The sequence below is a fragment of the Balaenoptera musculus genome, chromosome 8 (genome assembly GCF_009873245.2).
Source record: "Balaenoptera musculus isolate JJ_BM4_2016_0621 chromosome 8, mBalMus1.pri.v3, whole genome shotgun sequence".
NCBI classification, from domain to species: Eukaryota; Metazoa; Chordata; class Mammalia; order Artiodactyla; family Balaenopteridae; genus Balaenoptera; species Balaenoptera musculus.
Window position 1 is genome coordinate 65,209,207 of NC_045792.1, and position 16,707 is coordinate 65,225,913.

The window sequence follows — 16,707 nt, forward strand, 5'->3', positions numbered from 1 at the left end:
GAGAAGGAAGTTCCCCGAAATGGCCCAGGAGAGTGCAGCTCTGAAGGAGGGGGACTGGAGGGAGAGTGATACCACTTTTCCGAGCCATGGGCTGTCCCCTCCCCTAGCAGGAGGCCAGCCGTGAGGTCCCTTGAGCCGTGCCCTCGGGAGGGTGGGGAGAGGGGAAAAGAAAACGCAGTCCTTTCTGGCTGGGACCGTGTCTGAGTGCAGAGGCCGGGGGGGTCTGTGAAGAGGAGATGAGTTCAGGTGCTTTTCTAACGGGGAGGGAGAGCAGTGTTGGTAGTAGGGCCAGAGGAGCGGCTTTAGGCTCGAGTCTCTTCCTGGTGGGCAGGGAGTCCGAAGAGCCCAGGACGGCATGGAGGACACTTAGGCCTGGTCCTTTCCCTGACGGCAGAGGGAGTCCCGAGATGGACAGTCCAGAAACCCCCTCCGAAAAGCATTTGCTTGGCCGCTCAACTAATTTTATACATCCCGAGGCTAAGAGTTGAGGTAATTAGATGCGAGCGACAGCTGTCTCGGCACCTTGGGCGCCAGGCACCTGGCTTGGAGCCCGACGGGCCGAATTCTCGCGAGAACGGCAGCCGCCATTTTTCCATTGATTGCAGCGGGCTGGGGGAGGGGCCGACGACGAAGGCGACGGCGGCGGCGGCGGCGGCGACGGCGGCGACGGCGGCGGCGACGACGACGGCGGATCCTTGGGTCGGTGTCTGCGCGCTGGTGTCTGAGGCCCAGGCTGAGGCCTCCTCGGTAGCCGGAGCGCAGGCGGTGGAGAGGATGACGGCCGCTGCCGTTTTCTCCTGAGCTAGAGCCGCCGCTACCCTCCCCCTCCCCCGGCAGGGCGGAGAGGAGCGGCCGGAGTCTGAACGATGGTGCCCGGCGAGGAGAACCAACTGGTCCCGAAGGAGGTGAGGGGCCAGCGGAGGAGGCTAGGCCCGAGGCCTGCGGCCGCTCTAGGCAGCGCAGGCCGGGGCGAGGGGCCGGCTGCGGGCCCAGCTCGTGGGCCGGCCCGCCTGTAGGGGAAGGAGGTGTTGGGGGTGCATGGTGGGTGCGGCGAGCAATTGGGAGACCGGACTGGGTCTAGGGGACCGGGGAGCGGAGACCTCTCCCCTTGGGTTTGTGGGGCTGGACAAATAAAGGAGCGGACTGGAAGGAATCGGGTCCTGCTTTGGGGGAGAAGGTGGCTTCTCAAGTAGTTATTTAACACGTTGAGCCAAGGTAGAGAGGTGATTTCAAAGAAAACATTCTGCAACACTGGCTGACCGGCACGACAGAGTGACGGTGCTGCTTCTGGTTTTGACAGTGGCAGTGTATATAGCTTTCAGGGCTTGTGAAATCTACACCCAACTTGAGCTTTGTGGGAGGGCAGTTAACTGCTACGACTTTTTTGAACAACTGTTTCTTACTTGGTAGTACTATGGGCCTGCCTAAATGGGGCCTCCCAATGATCGGTGAAAAGTAGTAAATGTGACTTTCACGTAAAGGTAAGAGATAGCGAAGCATGACCATATGGAGAGCTGAATTACTTTTTGTAGTTGGGTTGTGTACGCCAGTTTGGGTGACTTCTTAAATTCTTAAAAGCAGTGATATGAGAAGGCTTGACTTCTGGCTTCTGTTGAATAGTAGGAGAGGATTAATGGTAGAATCCAGCACTGGCCAGGGAATTTCAATATATTAATAGTATCTTTGTTGGCTTTATAAATATCTTCAGGGTATCCAAACGTGTATTTTTAACTGGTTGATCATCAGGCGAATGCTTTGGATTTTTAGTTCTCATATACCTTAAATAGAGGCAAGTGTCTGTTGAAGTTAGCTATGTTGGATCTTGATATTTTTGAGTGATGTTCTTAAAAATTCTTAATTCTTTTTTTTTTTTTTGCCTTTTTTGGTTGCTTTGTAGCAATTTGTTGCTACTTGACCAAGCTCCAACACTGCAAAAGTGTTATTGGAGTTGTGTATGTATGATATGAATATTTTCCCAACATTTTCAGATGATTGTTTTGCAAGGACTTTTTTTTTAAACTAAGTTATCATGTGTCAGTATTTATTCATCAAGCACCACCAACTCTGCAAAGCAGATAAACAGATGAATTAATCAGAATTCTTGCCGTGGGAGCTTTTAAGGCTACTAAGGAAGGTAACACTAGTATTCATTGAACTCCAAGTAGGGACTAGGTACTTTTCTACAAAAGTAACTCTCATGCAGGGATGGAAGTGATAGGTGCTATGAGAGATATAAAAATGAATTTTCTTTTAGAGCTACATAGTGCTGGTTTTCATTCCTATGAAAAGCAAAGTTAGTCCTTTCTTAATTTAATTTATTTTAATTAATTAATTAATTAATTTATGGCTACATTGGGTCTTCATTGCTGCGTGCAGGCTTTCTCTAGTTGTGGTGAGCGGGGGCTACTCTTCCTTGCGGTGCGCGGGCTTCTCATTGTGGTGGCTTCTCGTTGCAGAGCATGGGCTCTAGGCGCTCGGGCTTAGTAGTTGCGGCTCACGGGCTCTAGAGCTCAGGCTCAGTAGTTGCGGCGCACGGGTTTAGTTGCTCCGCGGCATGTGGGATCTTCCCGGACCAGGGCTCGAACCCATGTCCCCTGCATTGGCAGGCGGATTCTTAACCACTGCGCCACTAGGGAAGTTCCCTTTCTTAATTTTTTGACCATTAGAAAATATAATATAGGTGGAACTTTGCTTTAAGAAAGCCCAATATTAGGTTTATTTCCCTAATAATTTGATTTATAGAAAACATGATATAAATAAACACTTTCACAGGAACATACCTGCAATGCTGCTTTTTCCTTTTGGATTTTAAAGATTAAACGCCTCTCCTTTAAGACTAACTCCCTTACCTGAGGCTTCAAACTCATCCCGACTTCCAACATTTTTTTTTTTCCCTACTCTTTCTGGACCACATGCCTTTATTTTCTGTTCCCTAGACTCATCTTCAGTCTTTTCTTTTTCCCTGACTCCTTTTTTGATTCCTGGAAACATGCACAGTACTCTCAAATCTCAAAAGTCTGTCACTTTTTTAGCTAGCTAAGTAATTAATTCTTTTTTGATGGCCATACTCCTCTTCTTGAATTCTTCTTGCCTGCTTCTCTTCCTTGAATTTTCTTTTGCATTTGATACTTAAAAAAAATTCCTTGATTTTAGTAATACTGTACTTTTGGGCCTTTTTCCCCTGCCTGTTTGTCCTGTCTGACCACTCATTTAGTCAATGTCTTTCTCTTTCTTCCTGTGTCCTTAATTATCACTTTCGTCTCATCTTTGTCATCCCCTGTCTGGTCTTTTTAAGTAGGAGTAGAATTATATAGTGCTAAAGCTGAGAGAACACATAGTGATCATTTAGTAACTTATACCCCTTCACTTCTATAGATAAGGAAATGAGGGCCAGAAGATTGAAAGTGACTTGTTCAGGGTCACATAATGAGTAAATAAATGACAGAGCTAGGACTAGAACTCACATCCCCTTGATTATACTCTATTTTACACATCCCTTCATGGAACCTAGAGGCTCCGTAAAAATAGTTTGTAACTCTCTAAGTCCATTTACTATGTGAAAATAAATTACAGAATTTTAAAATGTCTTACTTCTGTTCTAATGGCTTATTACCAACAATTTGGTGGGCTTTTTTTTAGAGAACCTCTGACACTTACTAGATTTAGATATTGGTTAAATGTGTGCATCCATGTGTGTGCAGTTGTTGAACGAATAATATGTTATTCTGGTCCCTGAAGCTCAAGGACAAATGTACCTTACAGGACTGCTGAAGAAGGCAGCTTAGTGTCATGCAGGGCTTGGCAAACTAGTCCCTGGGCCAAATTCAGCCCACAGCCTGTTTTGTTTGGCCCATGAGTTAAGAATGATTTTTACATTTTCAAATTGTTGAAAAAAAATCAAAATAATAAAAATAATCTGTGACACATGGAAGTATATGAAATTTAGATTTCAGTATGCATAAGTAAAGCTTTATTGGAACACAGCGATGCCCATTTATTTACTATTATCTATGGCTGTAGCAGAGTTGAGTAGTTGATACAGATGCTGTATGCAGGATAAATCTGGAACTATTTAGCTTGGTGTTCAATGCCTAGTACACTTTGATTGTGGCCACACTCTGCCCTTTCAGCTTATCTCTTCTTCCTCAAAACAAGTTTTTAATGCAGCCAAACAGGTTTTTCTCTAACTTGCTTTTCACTTCTATTTGTACTACCTCTTCTTTCCTACTTCTGCCCACTGATTCAGAACATTCATACACATCTTTCCCTCAGTACCTCATATCTCATTTATTCTAAAAAGCCTTTTCTGACCGTTTAACCTTAAGGATTTCTCCTTCTTAGCAGACTTTTATATATGAATAGAATTCATTTGGCAATTAATAAATAGTGCTTTGTGACATCTATTATGGTCTCAAACTGTATTTTATTGTTATTCATTATGGATTTCTTGACAGCAGAGATCTTTGTGTGTGTCTGTCTCTTTCTCTCTCTCCCTCTCTCTTTTTTTTTTTTTTTTTGGTATGTATTATACGTCTAAGACAGTGTCCTTTCTGAAGGACACTGATCTTCAGTAATATTCATTGATGTGGTTACAGGGTTGCAAGGAAACTTAGAGTTCTAACCAATTTCCCCTGCTTGGATATTTTCCACAACATCCTTGGCAAGGTGTTTTCCAGCCTTTGCTTGAATACCTTCATGGCATCTCTGGTAACATCTTTGTCTTAGAAGAGATCTGTTGTTTTAAGTTTTTGAGTTGAGAGAAGTCTAGATCTCTATAGCTGCCATCTTTTTTTGATAGTTGCCTCTGAACAACAGAGACATCTTAAATCATTTTGCATAGGACAGCTTTTTCTCATTGTTGAAGAGGGGGGAGGGGAGCAGGACTGAGCATCCTCAGTTCTTTGTTTCTCAGTTACTTTCTTTTAGACATAATCCAGTGTTTTTAATATTTCGCCTAATTGTTGTACCCAGAGGAGAGCAAAGTGAGTGTGGTCTGTTCTTTGTGGTAAACAACAAAGCATTTCACCTCACTTTTTCACTCTACTATATGTCTTTGAATTGTTTTATATTGATGTTGACTTTGAGATCTCTTTTAATGTCCTTCCACTTTTATTTATTGCATCATTGTTTTTATTATTCTGTTTCCTTATAAGGATTTGTGACATTAATATTTGTTGTGTACTCACTGTACATTACTGTACACTGCCATATAGGGAATATTTAGAAAAAGTTATTTTTTCCTCAAGTATTTTATAGTATAATTAAGGATAAAAGGTACATATTACTAATAGTTTTAAAATAATACTTTCACTGCAATACTTAAAGTGGCGTCCAAGGTGTATATAAATGTAGAAAGGGTAGAAAAATGAAAGAAAAAGAATATGTAGTTCCGTATCTCAGTGGAATTTTTTCTGCCTCTCTTTTCCATGTAATAAATACTACTTCTATCTGGAACTAATGATGATAGTAATAACCAAAATTTATTGAGCACTTATTATATGTCACATACTGTTGTATGTGCTTTGTGTGTATTAACTCATTTGAACTTCACAATGACCTCATAACTATATCAGGGCCGTTGATATTGAGAGCCCTCAAAACATTAAAACAACTTGTTTTTCATCTCTATTGTCTGTTTTTTAAAAAAATAAATTCCATTAATAAATATCATGGAACATGTCAAATGAGTATTCTTTTAATTTGTATGGCTTCAACCTTTGATTGTAATTTACACATTTATATCTACAGCCCTGACCTCTCTTCTAGTTTCAGATTTCCGCCTGCGTACTGGATATCTCTTCTTGGTTGTACTCTAGGACCTACAGATTAAATATGTGTAATATCAACCTCATTTCTCTTTCCCCTCTTCTCATGTCCTCCTCCCAGCATAGTTCTTTCTTTGTATTCTCTTGTTCAGTTAGTGTCATCATCATCTGTTTATTTGCTTAAGTTGAAACATTTTTTGACTCCTCCTTTTTCCTTTTTTTCATATATAGTTAAATCATCACTTGGAAAATATCTCTTGTATCCTTACCTTTCTCTTCGTGGCTCTGCCTCTATTTTCTCATTCAAATGTAGCCCTTTTAAATGGTCTGTGTTCTTCTAGGCTCTTTTCTTTCATAACTGTCCTCACCACAACAGCCATTACTTTCTAAAACACATGACATTATGACTTACCTGTTTTAACGTTTATAATTATTACCCTATGATTGCAAATTGAATACTAGGTAATATTAATAAACACTATGCACCAGACACTGTGCTAAACAATTTACACACTTACTTAATATCTATAAAGCCCTTTAAGGCATCTCTTATCTTTCATTATGTGTTTTATAGATAGATAGAAAGAAAGTAAGGCTTAAAGGGTAAGTAATTTGGGCTTCCCTGGTGGCGCAGTGGTTAAGAATCCGCCTGCCAATGCAGGGGACACGGGTTCGAGCCCTGGTCCGGGAGGATCCCACATGCCGCGGAGCAACTAAGCCCGTGCGCCACAACTACTGAGCCTGCGCTCTAGAGCCCGCATGCCACAACTACTGAGCCCACGTGCCACAACTACTGAAGCCCGCGTGCCTGGAGCCCGTGCTCCACAACAAGAGAAGCCACCACAATGAGAAGCCCGTGCACCGCAACGAAGAGTAGCCCCTGCTCGCCACAACTAGAGAAAGCCCACACACAGCAGTAAAGACCCAACACAGCCAAAAAAAAAAAAAAAAAGAGTAAGTAACTTTTTCAAAGTTGTATAGCTGTTTGTTTCTAAGTCATTGTGGCCTTAACCAGTAGGAAAGTCCTTCATAATGTAGCCTCAGTTGATTTGTTTTTTAAAATTAATTTTTGTCAAAGTTATACATGCACATATTGAAAAGAGTTGAATACCTCTGCTCTGCAGATTTCTCCCTCCCCTTCATTTTGGGCTCTCTGGAGGCAGCCACTTGCTGCTCATTCTTTTGATATTTATCTCCATATTTCAAAACAGTATGCCTGTAGTTTTCCCTCGTGATTTTTTTCAGTTGAACGGGTTGTCTACGGACTTCCCGCAATGGAAAATTTGGTTTAGCACTATCCTCAAACACAGACACACTTCTCAATTCTGCCCAATCCTTCCAATATTGTCATATTGCAAGTTGTTTGGATACATCAAGTTTCAAAGTTTATATCAATGTGACTGTATTCATAGTTGAGCCATGTAGTTTATTGTGATGATTTTCCCTTCTGTACAGCATTTTGTTTTCCATGAGTTAATATTTTCTAAAAATTTGCTTTTGCTTTGTTTTCTATGTATTTATCATTAATTTAACCAAGTGGTTCTCAATTGGGGGCAACCCAGAGGATATTGGCTATGTTGGGTAGGTGAGGGAGGACAGGAGTGCGCTACTGATATCTAGCGAGCGGAAGCCACCTATGCTGCCAAGCATCATCCTACACTGCACTGGACCGCCTCCCACAGCAAAGAATTATGTGGTCCAAAATGTCAATAAAAGCTCTGATTTAGTCCAAACTCTCAAGTGTATGAGTCTTTTCCTTATTATGTTCAAACTACCAATTTTTTGATAATTTCCTTGAATTGCAGCTGCTGTCTTAGATTTGCCTTTACAATCATCTTAGTAGTTTCCGTCAGGTCTCTCTTGTATTAGAGCTCCTGGTTCTATATCTGATGTCGTCATCTTTCTTTGTGTTCTCATTTTGGAGGACCACTTTCAATAGCTTTCTGGATGGGCTATAATTTTTTCAAGACTTCACATGTCTGAAAATGTTTCTACCCTCTTGCTTTATAGATAGTTTGGCTGGGCGGAGAATTCTCGGTCAGAAATAATTTTCTCTCAGAATTTTGAATACATTGCTCCATTGCCATATTGTTTTCAGCGTTGCTGTTGAAACGTCAGATGCCTAGAAGATTTTTTTTTTTAATTAATTAATTTATTTTTGGCTGCACTGGGTCTTCGTTGCTGTGCGCGGGCTTTCTCTGGTTGCCGCGAGCAGGGCCTGCTCTTCGTTGCGGTGTGCGGGCTTGTCATTGCCATGGCTTCTCTCTGCCATGGCTTCTCTCATTGCGGAACATGGGGTCTAGGTGCGTGGGTTTCAGTAGTTGCAGCACGCGGGCTCAGTAGTTGTGGCGCACAGGCTTAGTTGCTCTGCGGCATGTGGGATCTTCCCGGACCAGGGATCGAACTCGTGTCCCCTGCATTGGCAGGCGGATTCTTAACCACTGCACCACCAGGGAAGTCCCTGCCTAGAAGATTTTGAATCTTATTTTTCCTCTCTGGAAGCTTGGAGAACCTTTTCCCCTAGAGTTCTGAAATTGCTGTATTATGTGTACAGGTCTGTTTTTCTCCACTTCTGCTGGGTTCAGGGTAGTCTTATTCAATCTGAAATTTGTCTCATCAGTTCTGGGAAATTTCCTTAAGTCATTTCTTTTGTTTCTTTACCTTCGTTTTCTCTGTTCTCTCTCTTGAATTCCTATTATTTAGGTAATGGGTCTACTGTCTTGGTGTCTCTAATTTTCTTCTGTGTTTACATCTATTTTCCATTTCTTTTCCTTTTTCCTCTGCTTTCTGGGAGATTTTTCTCAATTTTATCTTCTAATTCTTCTACTAAGGTTTTATTTCTGTTATCATGTTTATAATTTCCAAGTACTCTTTTTTTTTTTCTCTGAAAAAGTTTCAGTATATCCTGATATATCCTGTTTTTGATATCCTGTTTTTGTTTTATGGATGCAGTGTCTTATCTCTCTTAGGGAATTATTGATACTTTTCTCCTCTGCATATTCTCTCTTTTCTCCAAATTTCCTTTTTCTGTTTGTTTGCTTTGGGCTTTGTCTTTCATATTAGATGCTTTTTTTGGGTGTCTGGTATTCCTTGGAACTCAATGCTTATTTAGAAGAGGGGCCTTAAAAAGCTGAATGGAAGCTCTGCCAGTGGGTAATTATGGTTTTCCTTGTACTTTGGATATGTGTGGATAATTTCCTTGTAGACTCCCAGTGACATGTTTTTCTCTTGTGCTGAATTGATTTCCCAGAAAAGATTTCTGATCTTTTGCTTGGAGAGAACAAGCTTGGGAGCTGAGTAGGAAACGGGGATGTGGGTTTCATCATAAAGTACATGAATACCCTTTCATTTAATTCTCCAGTTTTCAATGTGGCAGCCCTCAAATTTGATTGCACCTGGCATCCTCTAGTCCAGAGATACCTTGTTTTATGCTCTCCTGAGATTGCTTCGTCTTTTCAGGAAGGGTCAAAGAGTAAAAGAGAGAGGATCTGGGAGTTCTGACTGCTTCTTAAGCAGACTTAAATCTCTTATTCTAGCTTGGACTTCACTCTTGCTCCCAGAGTATCTGAAACTGCTAGTTCCTGAGCCTTTTTGGGTTTTTTTCTCTTTTTTCTTTTTAATTTTTTATAGAAAGCTTGAGAAAAGAATACACAGAGTTCCCATATACCTGTCACCAAGCTTCTCCTCATGGTAACATCTTTTATAACCATAGAACACTTATCAAAAGTAAGAAATTAACTTTAGTACAATACTATTAACTATAATACTACAGAATTTATTCAGACTTGACCAGTTTTCCGCTAATGTTTCTTTTTATTCCAAGATCCAAATTCAGAGTCCCACAATGAATTTTGTTGTCATGTCTCCTTAGTTTCCTCTTATCTGTGACAATTTCTCAGACTTTTCTTCTCTTTCATGACCTTGACATTTTGAACAGCACTAGTCATTTTTGCAGAATCGCCCCCAGTTTGGGTGTGTCTGATATTTTCTCATGATTAGATTGAGGTTATTAAAGAGAAGGCTATCACAGAAGTGATATGTCCTCTGCGCATCATTTGGTGGGGTGGGGGACAAGATGCTGATGTGTCCTACTGTGATGTTAACCTTTGATCACTTGGTTCAGGTGATTCTGCTACGTTTCTCCACTGTAAAGTTACTATTTTCCTCTTTAATAATTACTAACTACTTTGACACCATGCAGATATCCTGTTTCTGCTTAAACTTCTGCCCACTAGTTTTAGCATCCATTTATAGATCTTGTTACTGTTGCATTCTAATAGTGATTTTCTGTTTTCCTCATTATTTCTATATTTATTAATTGGAATTCTTTTGTGAGGAAAAGTTGTCCCTTCTCCCACATTTATTTACTTATTTATTTATGTCAGTATAGACTTAAGATATTTATTTTATTCTTTCGATTATAACCCCAAAACTATTGTTATTTATTTTGTTGCTCAAATTGTTCCAGTCTTGGCCAGGGGGAGCTCTTCCTGGTTGGCATCTGTGCTTATCCTTGCCTTTTGAGCACTTCTGTACTTTGTGGCACCACATAATGCTTCAACCCATCTTATACTTGCCGTGCCCCAACCCTGCAATCAACCACTTCTCCAGAGAGTTTATGTGCTATAAGCCAGGTGTCTTTGTTTTTCATCTAGGCTAATGTAGGTTTCAACCTTCTCAGGTGTAACAGTCACTACCACTTGTTTTGCTTTCTAGCTTCTAAAATTGTGTTTTGGTTTCCTATGGATTTATGCTCTTTAAAAAATTTCTTTATTCTTGTTTCAGAGAGATTTTGGGAAGCTTTTGAGCTAAATGCTTGTATTCAATCTGTCCTCTTTGACCAGAAATTCTTAATGTTTTTGTTATCTCTTGCCCCAAGCCAATTTTGTTTTAGCCACATTCAACCACATTAGTTGCTGTTCCCTGATGTGCTGTATGCTTTCGTGTGTCACTTGCCCTGAGTGAATAATATGAAATATTTTTTAATATCTGCTTTTTAGGGAGTTTTAAATGGGTGAACTTTGATTTTACATGAAAACTATTTAAGTACTTTCTTAAGTACATTTTTAGGATTCTTGCCTCTTATTTTACATTTTTTGGATTAGTCACATAAATGTTTTGTGTCTTAGTGCCAAATATTATAATTTTTTTGCCAAAATGGAGGGGAGAGGCTTAGTGCATTTCCAGAGTACTAACATACCATCACCATCATAGCCCAAGTTGAAAGAAAAGATTGTATTGAAAATAGGGGGTTGTGTAGAACAGGGAACTCTGCCCAATATCATGTAACAACCTAAATTGGAAAAGAATTTGAAAAAGAATAGATACATGTATATGTATAACTGAATCACTTTGCTGTACACCTGAAACTATCACAACATTGTTAATCAACTGTACTCCAATATAAAATAAAGTTTTAAAAAATAAAAAGTCATTGCCAAAAAAAAAGAAAAAAAAGGGGGTTGTGAAAAACATAATGTTAAATATACATTCAAATACCTATTGTAAATTTAGGTTCCAGAAGACATCGACTTTAAAAACTTGATTCATTGGTATTCAGGACCTTATTCAGTTCAGGCAACATGGTAGGTGTCATCATATGCAGAGGCATATTCTTTTATGAGGCTTATTACACGGATTTTAAAGTGTTCTGTCCAGGTATTGCTGCTTAGAATCTAATTTTGTACAGACATTCTCCACTGTAAAAAACTCTTTGGCAAAATAATTGTGACTAGCAGCGATGGCAAATGATTGGCAAAAATGATGTGCTCTTTCACATCAAGATTCTTAAAGAATGTATATTTTTCCTGAGCCTGCTTTTCTGTCAGTGTGATGGAAGAAGGGATGGATATAGGTGTAGTGTAAGTGAACAGATGTCTCCTCTCTGCTCTACTGAATACTTCTGTTTACTTTGTCTCAAGGTGTGGGAGCAATAGTAATTGCCCTATTCTCCTGTTTAATGGAACTAAACTGAACCAAGCATACCTAAAGTAGCCACGGACAGGAACATTTTCATTGACATAAAACTGTTGCTGCAATCCACTGTCGAGAGTGTTGAGAGATTACTGTTTTTATGAAACTTACTGAGATATATGTCTTGAATTTGTTTTTTGTTGTTGTTTGTTTTGTTTGTTTTTGGCCATGCTGCGCCGATTGCAGGATCTTAGTTCCCCCACCAGGGATCGAAAGCAGGCCCTGGCAGTGGGAGCGCTAAGTCTTAACCACTGGACTGCCAGGGAAATCTGTTTATTTACTTATTTGTTTGTTTGTTTGTTTTGGCCATGCCATGCAGCTGTATTGAATTTTTTATGTTTTTAAAAAGCAAGCTTTTAAAATCCTACCCAACCAGCAAAATCTAGCCCTTCTTACTACTATAAGAAGCCTTTCCTGATTCTCCTCTTTCAACCTGATAGCATTTTTCTAACCCTGAAATCCCATAACACTGTAGCTTTTGACATTTGAAAAATTATAAGTTAATACCTTTATTATTTGTGTTAATACCTTTATTAGAAGCTCTTCAAAGTCAGGACACAACAGTCAGAATGCTTGGGTTCCAGTACCGGTTTTGTGACCTTGGGCAAGTTATTTAACCTACCATTACCTAAGTTAAATGAGGATACTAGTAACTACCTCCTAGGGTTGTTGGGAACAGTTAATGAGTTAATACATACAAAGTGTCTTCCACTTAATAAGCACTCTTATAAATGTTATCTGTCATAATAAGTGTTACTACCTTCATTACTGTTATTACCTTCATCCTGTATTCTCCCTAGGGGCCAGCATAATGTACTGTACATTGTTGTTGTCCAATATGTATTGATTAAATAAAAATGAAGTCATATTTTAGTTATTAAATATGCTTAGTTGTTTGAAGTCAGGGATCTGATATGACCTGTCAGCATAAATCCTAAATGATTGTTAGATTTGACAGGTTCTTTTATATTATCAAGTAAGACCTGTTTTTACTACTTTTTGATAGTTGAAACATGTGACAAAGTACAGATGAAACTTCTTAGTCTAATGAGATCCTAAGAAAAATCACTTTAGTATATATAGATATTTGTTGAAATACTACTAGATTACAAGTTATTTTTTGTAAGTTTCAGTGTGAAATGTTATTTTAAAGCAGCATCCATGTTAAGAATAGTTTTGTTTCCGGGAGAACTTTATGTGTTTGATAATGTCTGATTTTCGAAAACTCTAGAGTAATAACCAGTTGACATGGATAGAAGAACCAATTAACCTGTCTATTTTTGTCAGGTTGTATTACTGATTGTGCTTTAGATTTGATGCTGTGTAATTGACTGCTACAAGACTTGCAGAGTCATTCAAATATTAGCAGAAATATAGTGGCTTTTCCAGTAAGAGAAAAAGTAAGGGCTAAGTGACATAATTAAGAAAAAAGGTCTGGAATTTAAATCTTTCTGTAATACAGTGAGTCCCAGTACTTTTTTTTTAAATTTATTTATTTTTATTTATTTTTGGGTGTGTTGGGTCTTCGTTTCTGTGCGAGGGCTTTCTCTAGTTGCGGCGAGTGGGGGCCCCTCTTCATCGCGGTGCGCGGGCCTCTCACTGTCCTGGCCTCTCTTGTTGCGGAGCACAGGCTCCAGACGCGCAGGCTCAGTAGCTGTGGCTCACGGGCCTAGTTGCTCCGTGGCATGTGGGATCTTCCCAGACCAGGGCTCGAACCCGTGTCCCCTGCATTGGCAGGCAGATTCTCAACCACTGCGCCACCAGGGAAGCCCGAGTCCAGTACTTTTGGTTTAGCTTTAGGAAAACAATGAACGTCATTTATCACCTAAGTGAAATTTTCTAGTATAACCAAAGCATTGTAGTTTGACTATAAATACCTTTCTTGTTTCAAATGATATTACCTATTTTTATTTCATCATAAATACGCTTTAATTTTTCTTAATGTAGATTTCCATAGCTCTGGATGCTGTCGAATTCATTCAGTTAAGCATTGAGTTAGTAGCTGCCAAGAACCAGAGAATCAAAGATGAATAAGGAATGTGACCTAGTTCTAGATGCTAGTCTAGTCTGGGAGACAAAAATTTGTAATGAGGCAAATGCATAATATGGAAATAAAGTGGGACCATAGAGGAGGGAGCTACCAGCTTTATCTAGGGGATCCTGTGAGAATGTAACACTTAAATTAGGTCACAAAGGATGACTTGACTGCCAGGTAAAGAAGGAAGTAAGAGCTTTTAGTTAGGAGAAATAGTATTTAAAACACACAAGTCTGTAATGCATTTTAAAAGTGGCAGAAAGTTTGGGGTAAATGCATGGGGTGCCTGGGTTTGAGTGAGAGAAGATAGTTCTGGCAGATTGTGTTTTAAAATTCTGAAGGCTTTGTATACCTAAAAGGAATTTAGGTTTTTATTGTGCAGACATTAGTGGGCAGGAAATGGTTTTTTGGCAGAAAAAGTTAACAGATTTGTTTATAATTGTTACAAACAAATTCAGTGAAACTTGTTCGTTGAAACATTGTTTACTTGCATGAATGTTTTATATCGCTGCATTAATATTAAACATTTACACACAAACGAAAATGGGGCAAGGCGGAATTTGCAATAATACCGATTCTCTCACCTGCTTTTTTTTTTTTTTTCATTTGCAGTCATATTAGGTACTTTCTTTTGTTCTTCTAAGAATAAAATGTTTCCCTTCATAATGCATCTTAAGTGCATTCTCCACATTTGAGTCATCCTGGCAGGATATCCTTTGGCATAATTGTTACATATTTGATATGGATAACACACAGGTAGGTATCTTCAAATAGGCTAACTAGATAGGCCTGATTTGCCTCCAGAAATGTGCCAGTAGCTGCACTTTGGTAGTGTAGATCTGGTTTGAAGTCCTGAACACTTGCAAGTGAGAAGTTCAGTGTACTTCAGGGACAGCCGCAGTATGAGGCTTGTAAAAATGTGGTTTCTTCACCTTTTCAGTATAAGACATATTCTTGGGAGCGACTTTTGTAGCTGGTTGCTTTCTTGAGTGCTTTACCACTGGCTGTTTACAGGCATTTGTCTTGGTAGGAGCCATAGTATAGAGAACTCCCTGTTTATACCCCCCTTCTTTTCGGCAGCTCAACAGGCTAGAAGCGGCACTGGTGCTAGAGTGATGGCTGGTGGCGGCTGCAGTAGCAGCAGCAGCAACTGAGAACACCACAAGGAGTGTTAATAGGGGATTAATGAAATCTTCCCAAGGATTTCCCCCGTGCTCCAAATTCAGTTGACTTTAGTATTTTACTGAGAGGAGCTCTTGATTACAACCCCAGTTCCAGGTTGCATTAGAAGGTAGAATTTTTGTATGACTTATACCTGCTAAAAGATACGTATTGCTTCAGTAAATATATCAATACAGAAACTATCTATGAATTCATATACATTTCTTCCATTTTATAGATATAAAATGTCTATCTTTTTATGTGTTTAGGTATTTTAATTTTGTTGCCTTTAATTTTACGTATACCAAGTTGTATAATTTATTACTTTGTTTATAGCACTTTGTGGTAATGAAAGGGAATTGGTGAAAAATAAGATACCTAACAATGAAGTCTCTTATTAAAAGACATCTAAGGGATTTCCCTGGCGGCCCAGAGGTTAAGACTTTGCCTTCCAGTGCAGGGGGTGCTGGTTCGAGCCTGGTCGGGGAGCTAAGATCGCAGATGCCTCGTGGCCAAAAGACCAGAGCATAAAAACAGAAACAATATTGTAACAAATTCAGTAAGGACTTTAAAAATGGTCCATATCAAAAGAAAAAAGACATCTAAGAAATATTGCTGCTTAATTTGACATCTTAAATTCACATCTTGAAATATTTATTTACAATTACATTATTTACCATTAACATAACACAAATATGATTTTTAAAATTCTAAGAAAAATAGACAGTGATGCAGAAAATATTTCTACAATTCAGTGATATGATTTAACACTGGAAGGGAGGTAGTAGTTAGGTATTACAGCTCCTTCATTTATAGGGGAGGAAAACATGAAGGCTGTAAAAACCCCATAACTTAATGTCTCAGGTAGTGGAAGAGCTAGAATGAGACTTTTTTGAAAAAGTCAAGTTTACTGAGGTATAATTTATATACAGTAAAATTTGCTCCTTTAAGGCATACAGTTTTATGAATTTTGACAAACTTATACAGTTGTATAACCACCACCACAGTCAAGATGTAAAACATCTCCATCACCTTAAAAAAGTTTTCTCATGCCTCCTATAATCAGCCCACCTCCCATCTCTAGGCTCTGCAACCACTGATCTGTTTTCTCCCCTCATGTTTTGCCTTTTCCTCGTATAACTGGAATTCAAATAGTATGTAGCATTTTGAGTCTGACTTTCATCTAGCATAAAACTACGATGTTTATCTATGTTATCTCTTGTATCACTAGGCTTCCTTTTTATTGTCCAGTGTCACAATTTGTTTATCCATTTATTAACTGATGGACATTTGGGTTATTTCCAGGTTTTGGTGATTCTGAATAAGCTGCTACAAATATCTGTGTACAGCTTTTTCTTTTGGTAGACATATGTCTTCATATGGTAAGTGCGTGTTTAACTTCGTAAGAAACTGCCAAACTCTTTTCTGAAATGGCTGTACCATTTTGCATTCCATTCAGCAATGTATGCACATTCCAATTGCTCTGCTTCCGTGTTGGTACTTGGTAATGTCAATATTTTTCAGTTTAGTTTTTTAATCATTCTAGTTAGTGTGTAGGGATATCTCTGTGGTTTGAATTTGCATTTCTTAATGACTAGTGAGGTAGTGTATCTTTTCATGTACTTGAAGTTTTTTATTAAGCCTGATTGTAAAAAATCATATTTTATTTGAATATTACATATTTAAAGTTTTGCTAGTACTGATAGGAGAGAGAGAAGTAAAAAGAGTACCTGTTCTCAAGGAGTTGATGATTTACATAGAGAAAACTGGTAA

The 16,707-nt window shown here is 39.1% G+C and overlaps 1 protein-coding gene across 3 annotated transcripts in view; it reads left to right on the top strand.

The window, feature by feature from the left end:
• The first annotated feature begins 601 nt into the window (after window positions 1-601).
• USP47 (ubiquitin specific peptidase 47) overlaps window positions 602-16,707 on the top strand; it is a 124,496-nt gene continuing 108,390 nt past the window's right edge. Inside the window, exons 1-2 of one of the 3 annotated variants that reach the window (XM_036862651.1) lie at window positions 602-905; window positions 16,240-16,316. In XM_036862651.1, the coding sequence (XP_036718546.1) occupies window positions 16,314-16,316 (3 nt within the window). In that variant the 5' untranslated portion in view covers window positions 602-905; window positions 16,240-16,313. The remainder of the gene's footprint in view (window positions 906-16,239; window positions 16,317-16,707) is intronic. The other 2 variants (XM_036862650.1, XM_036862652.1) reach the window with 2 other exon arrangements.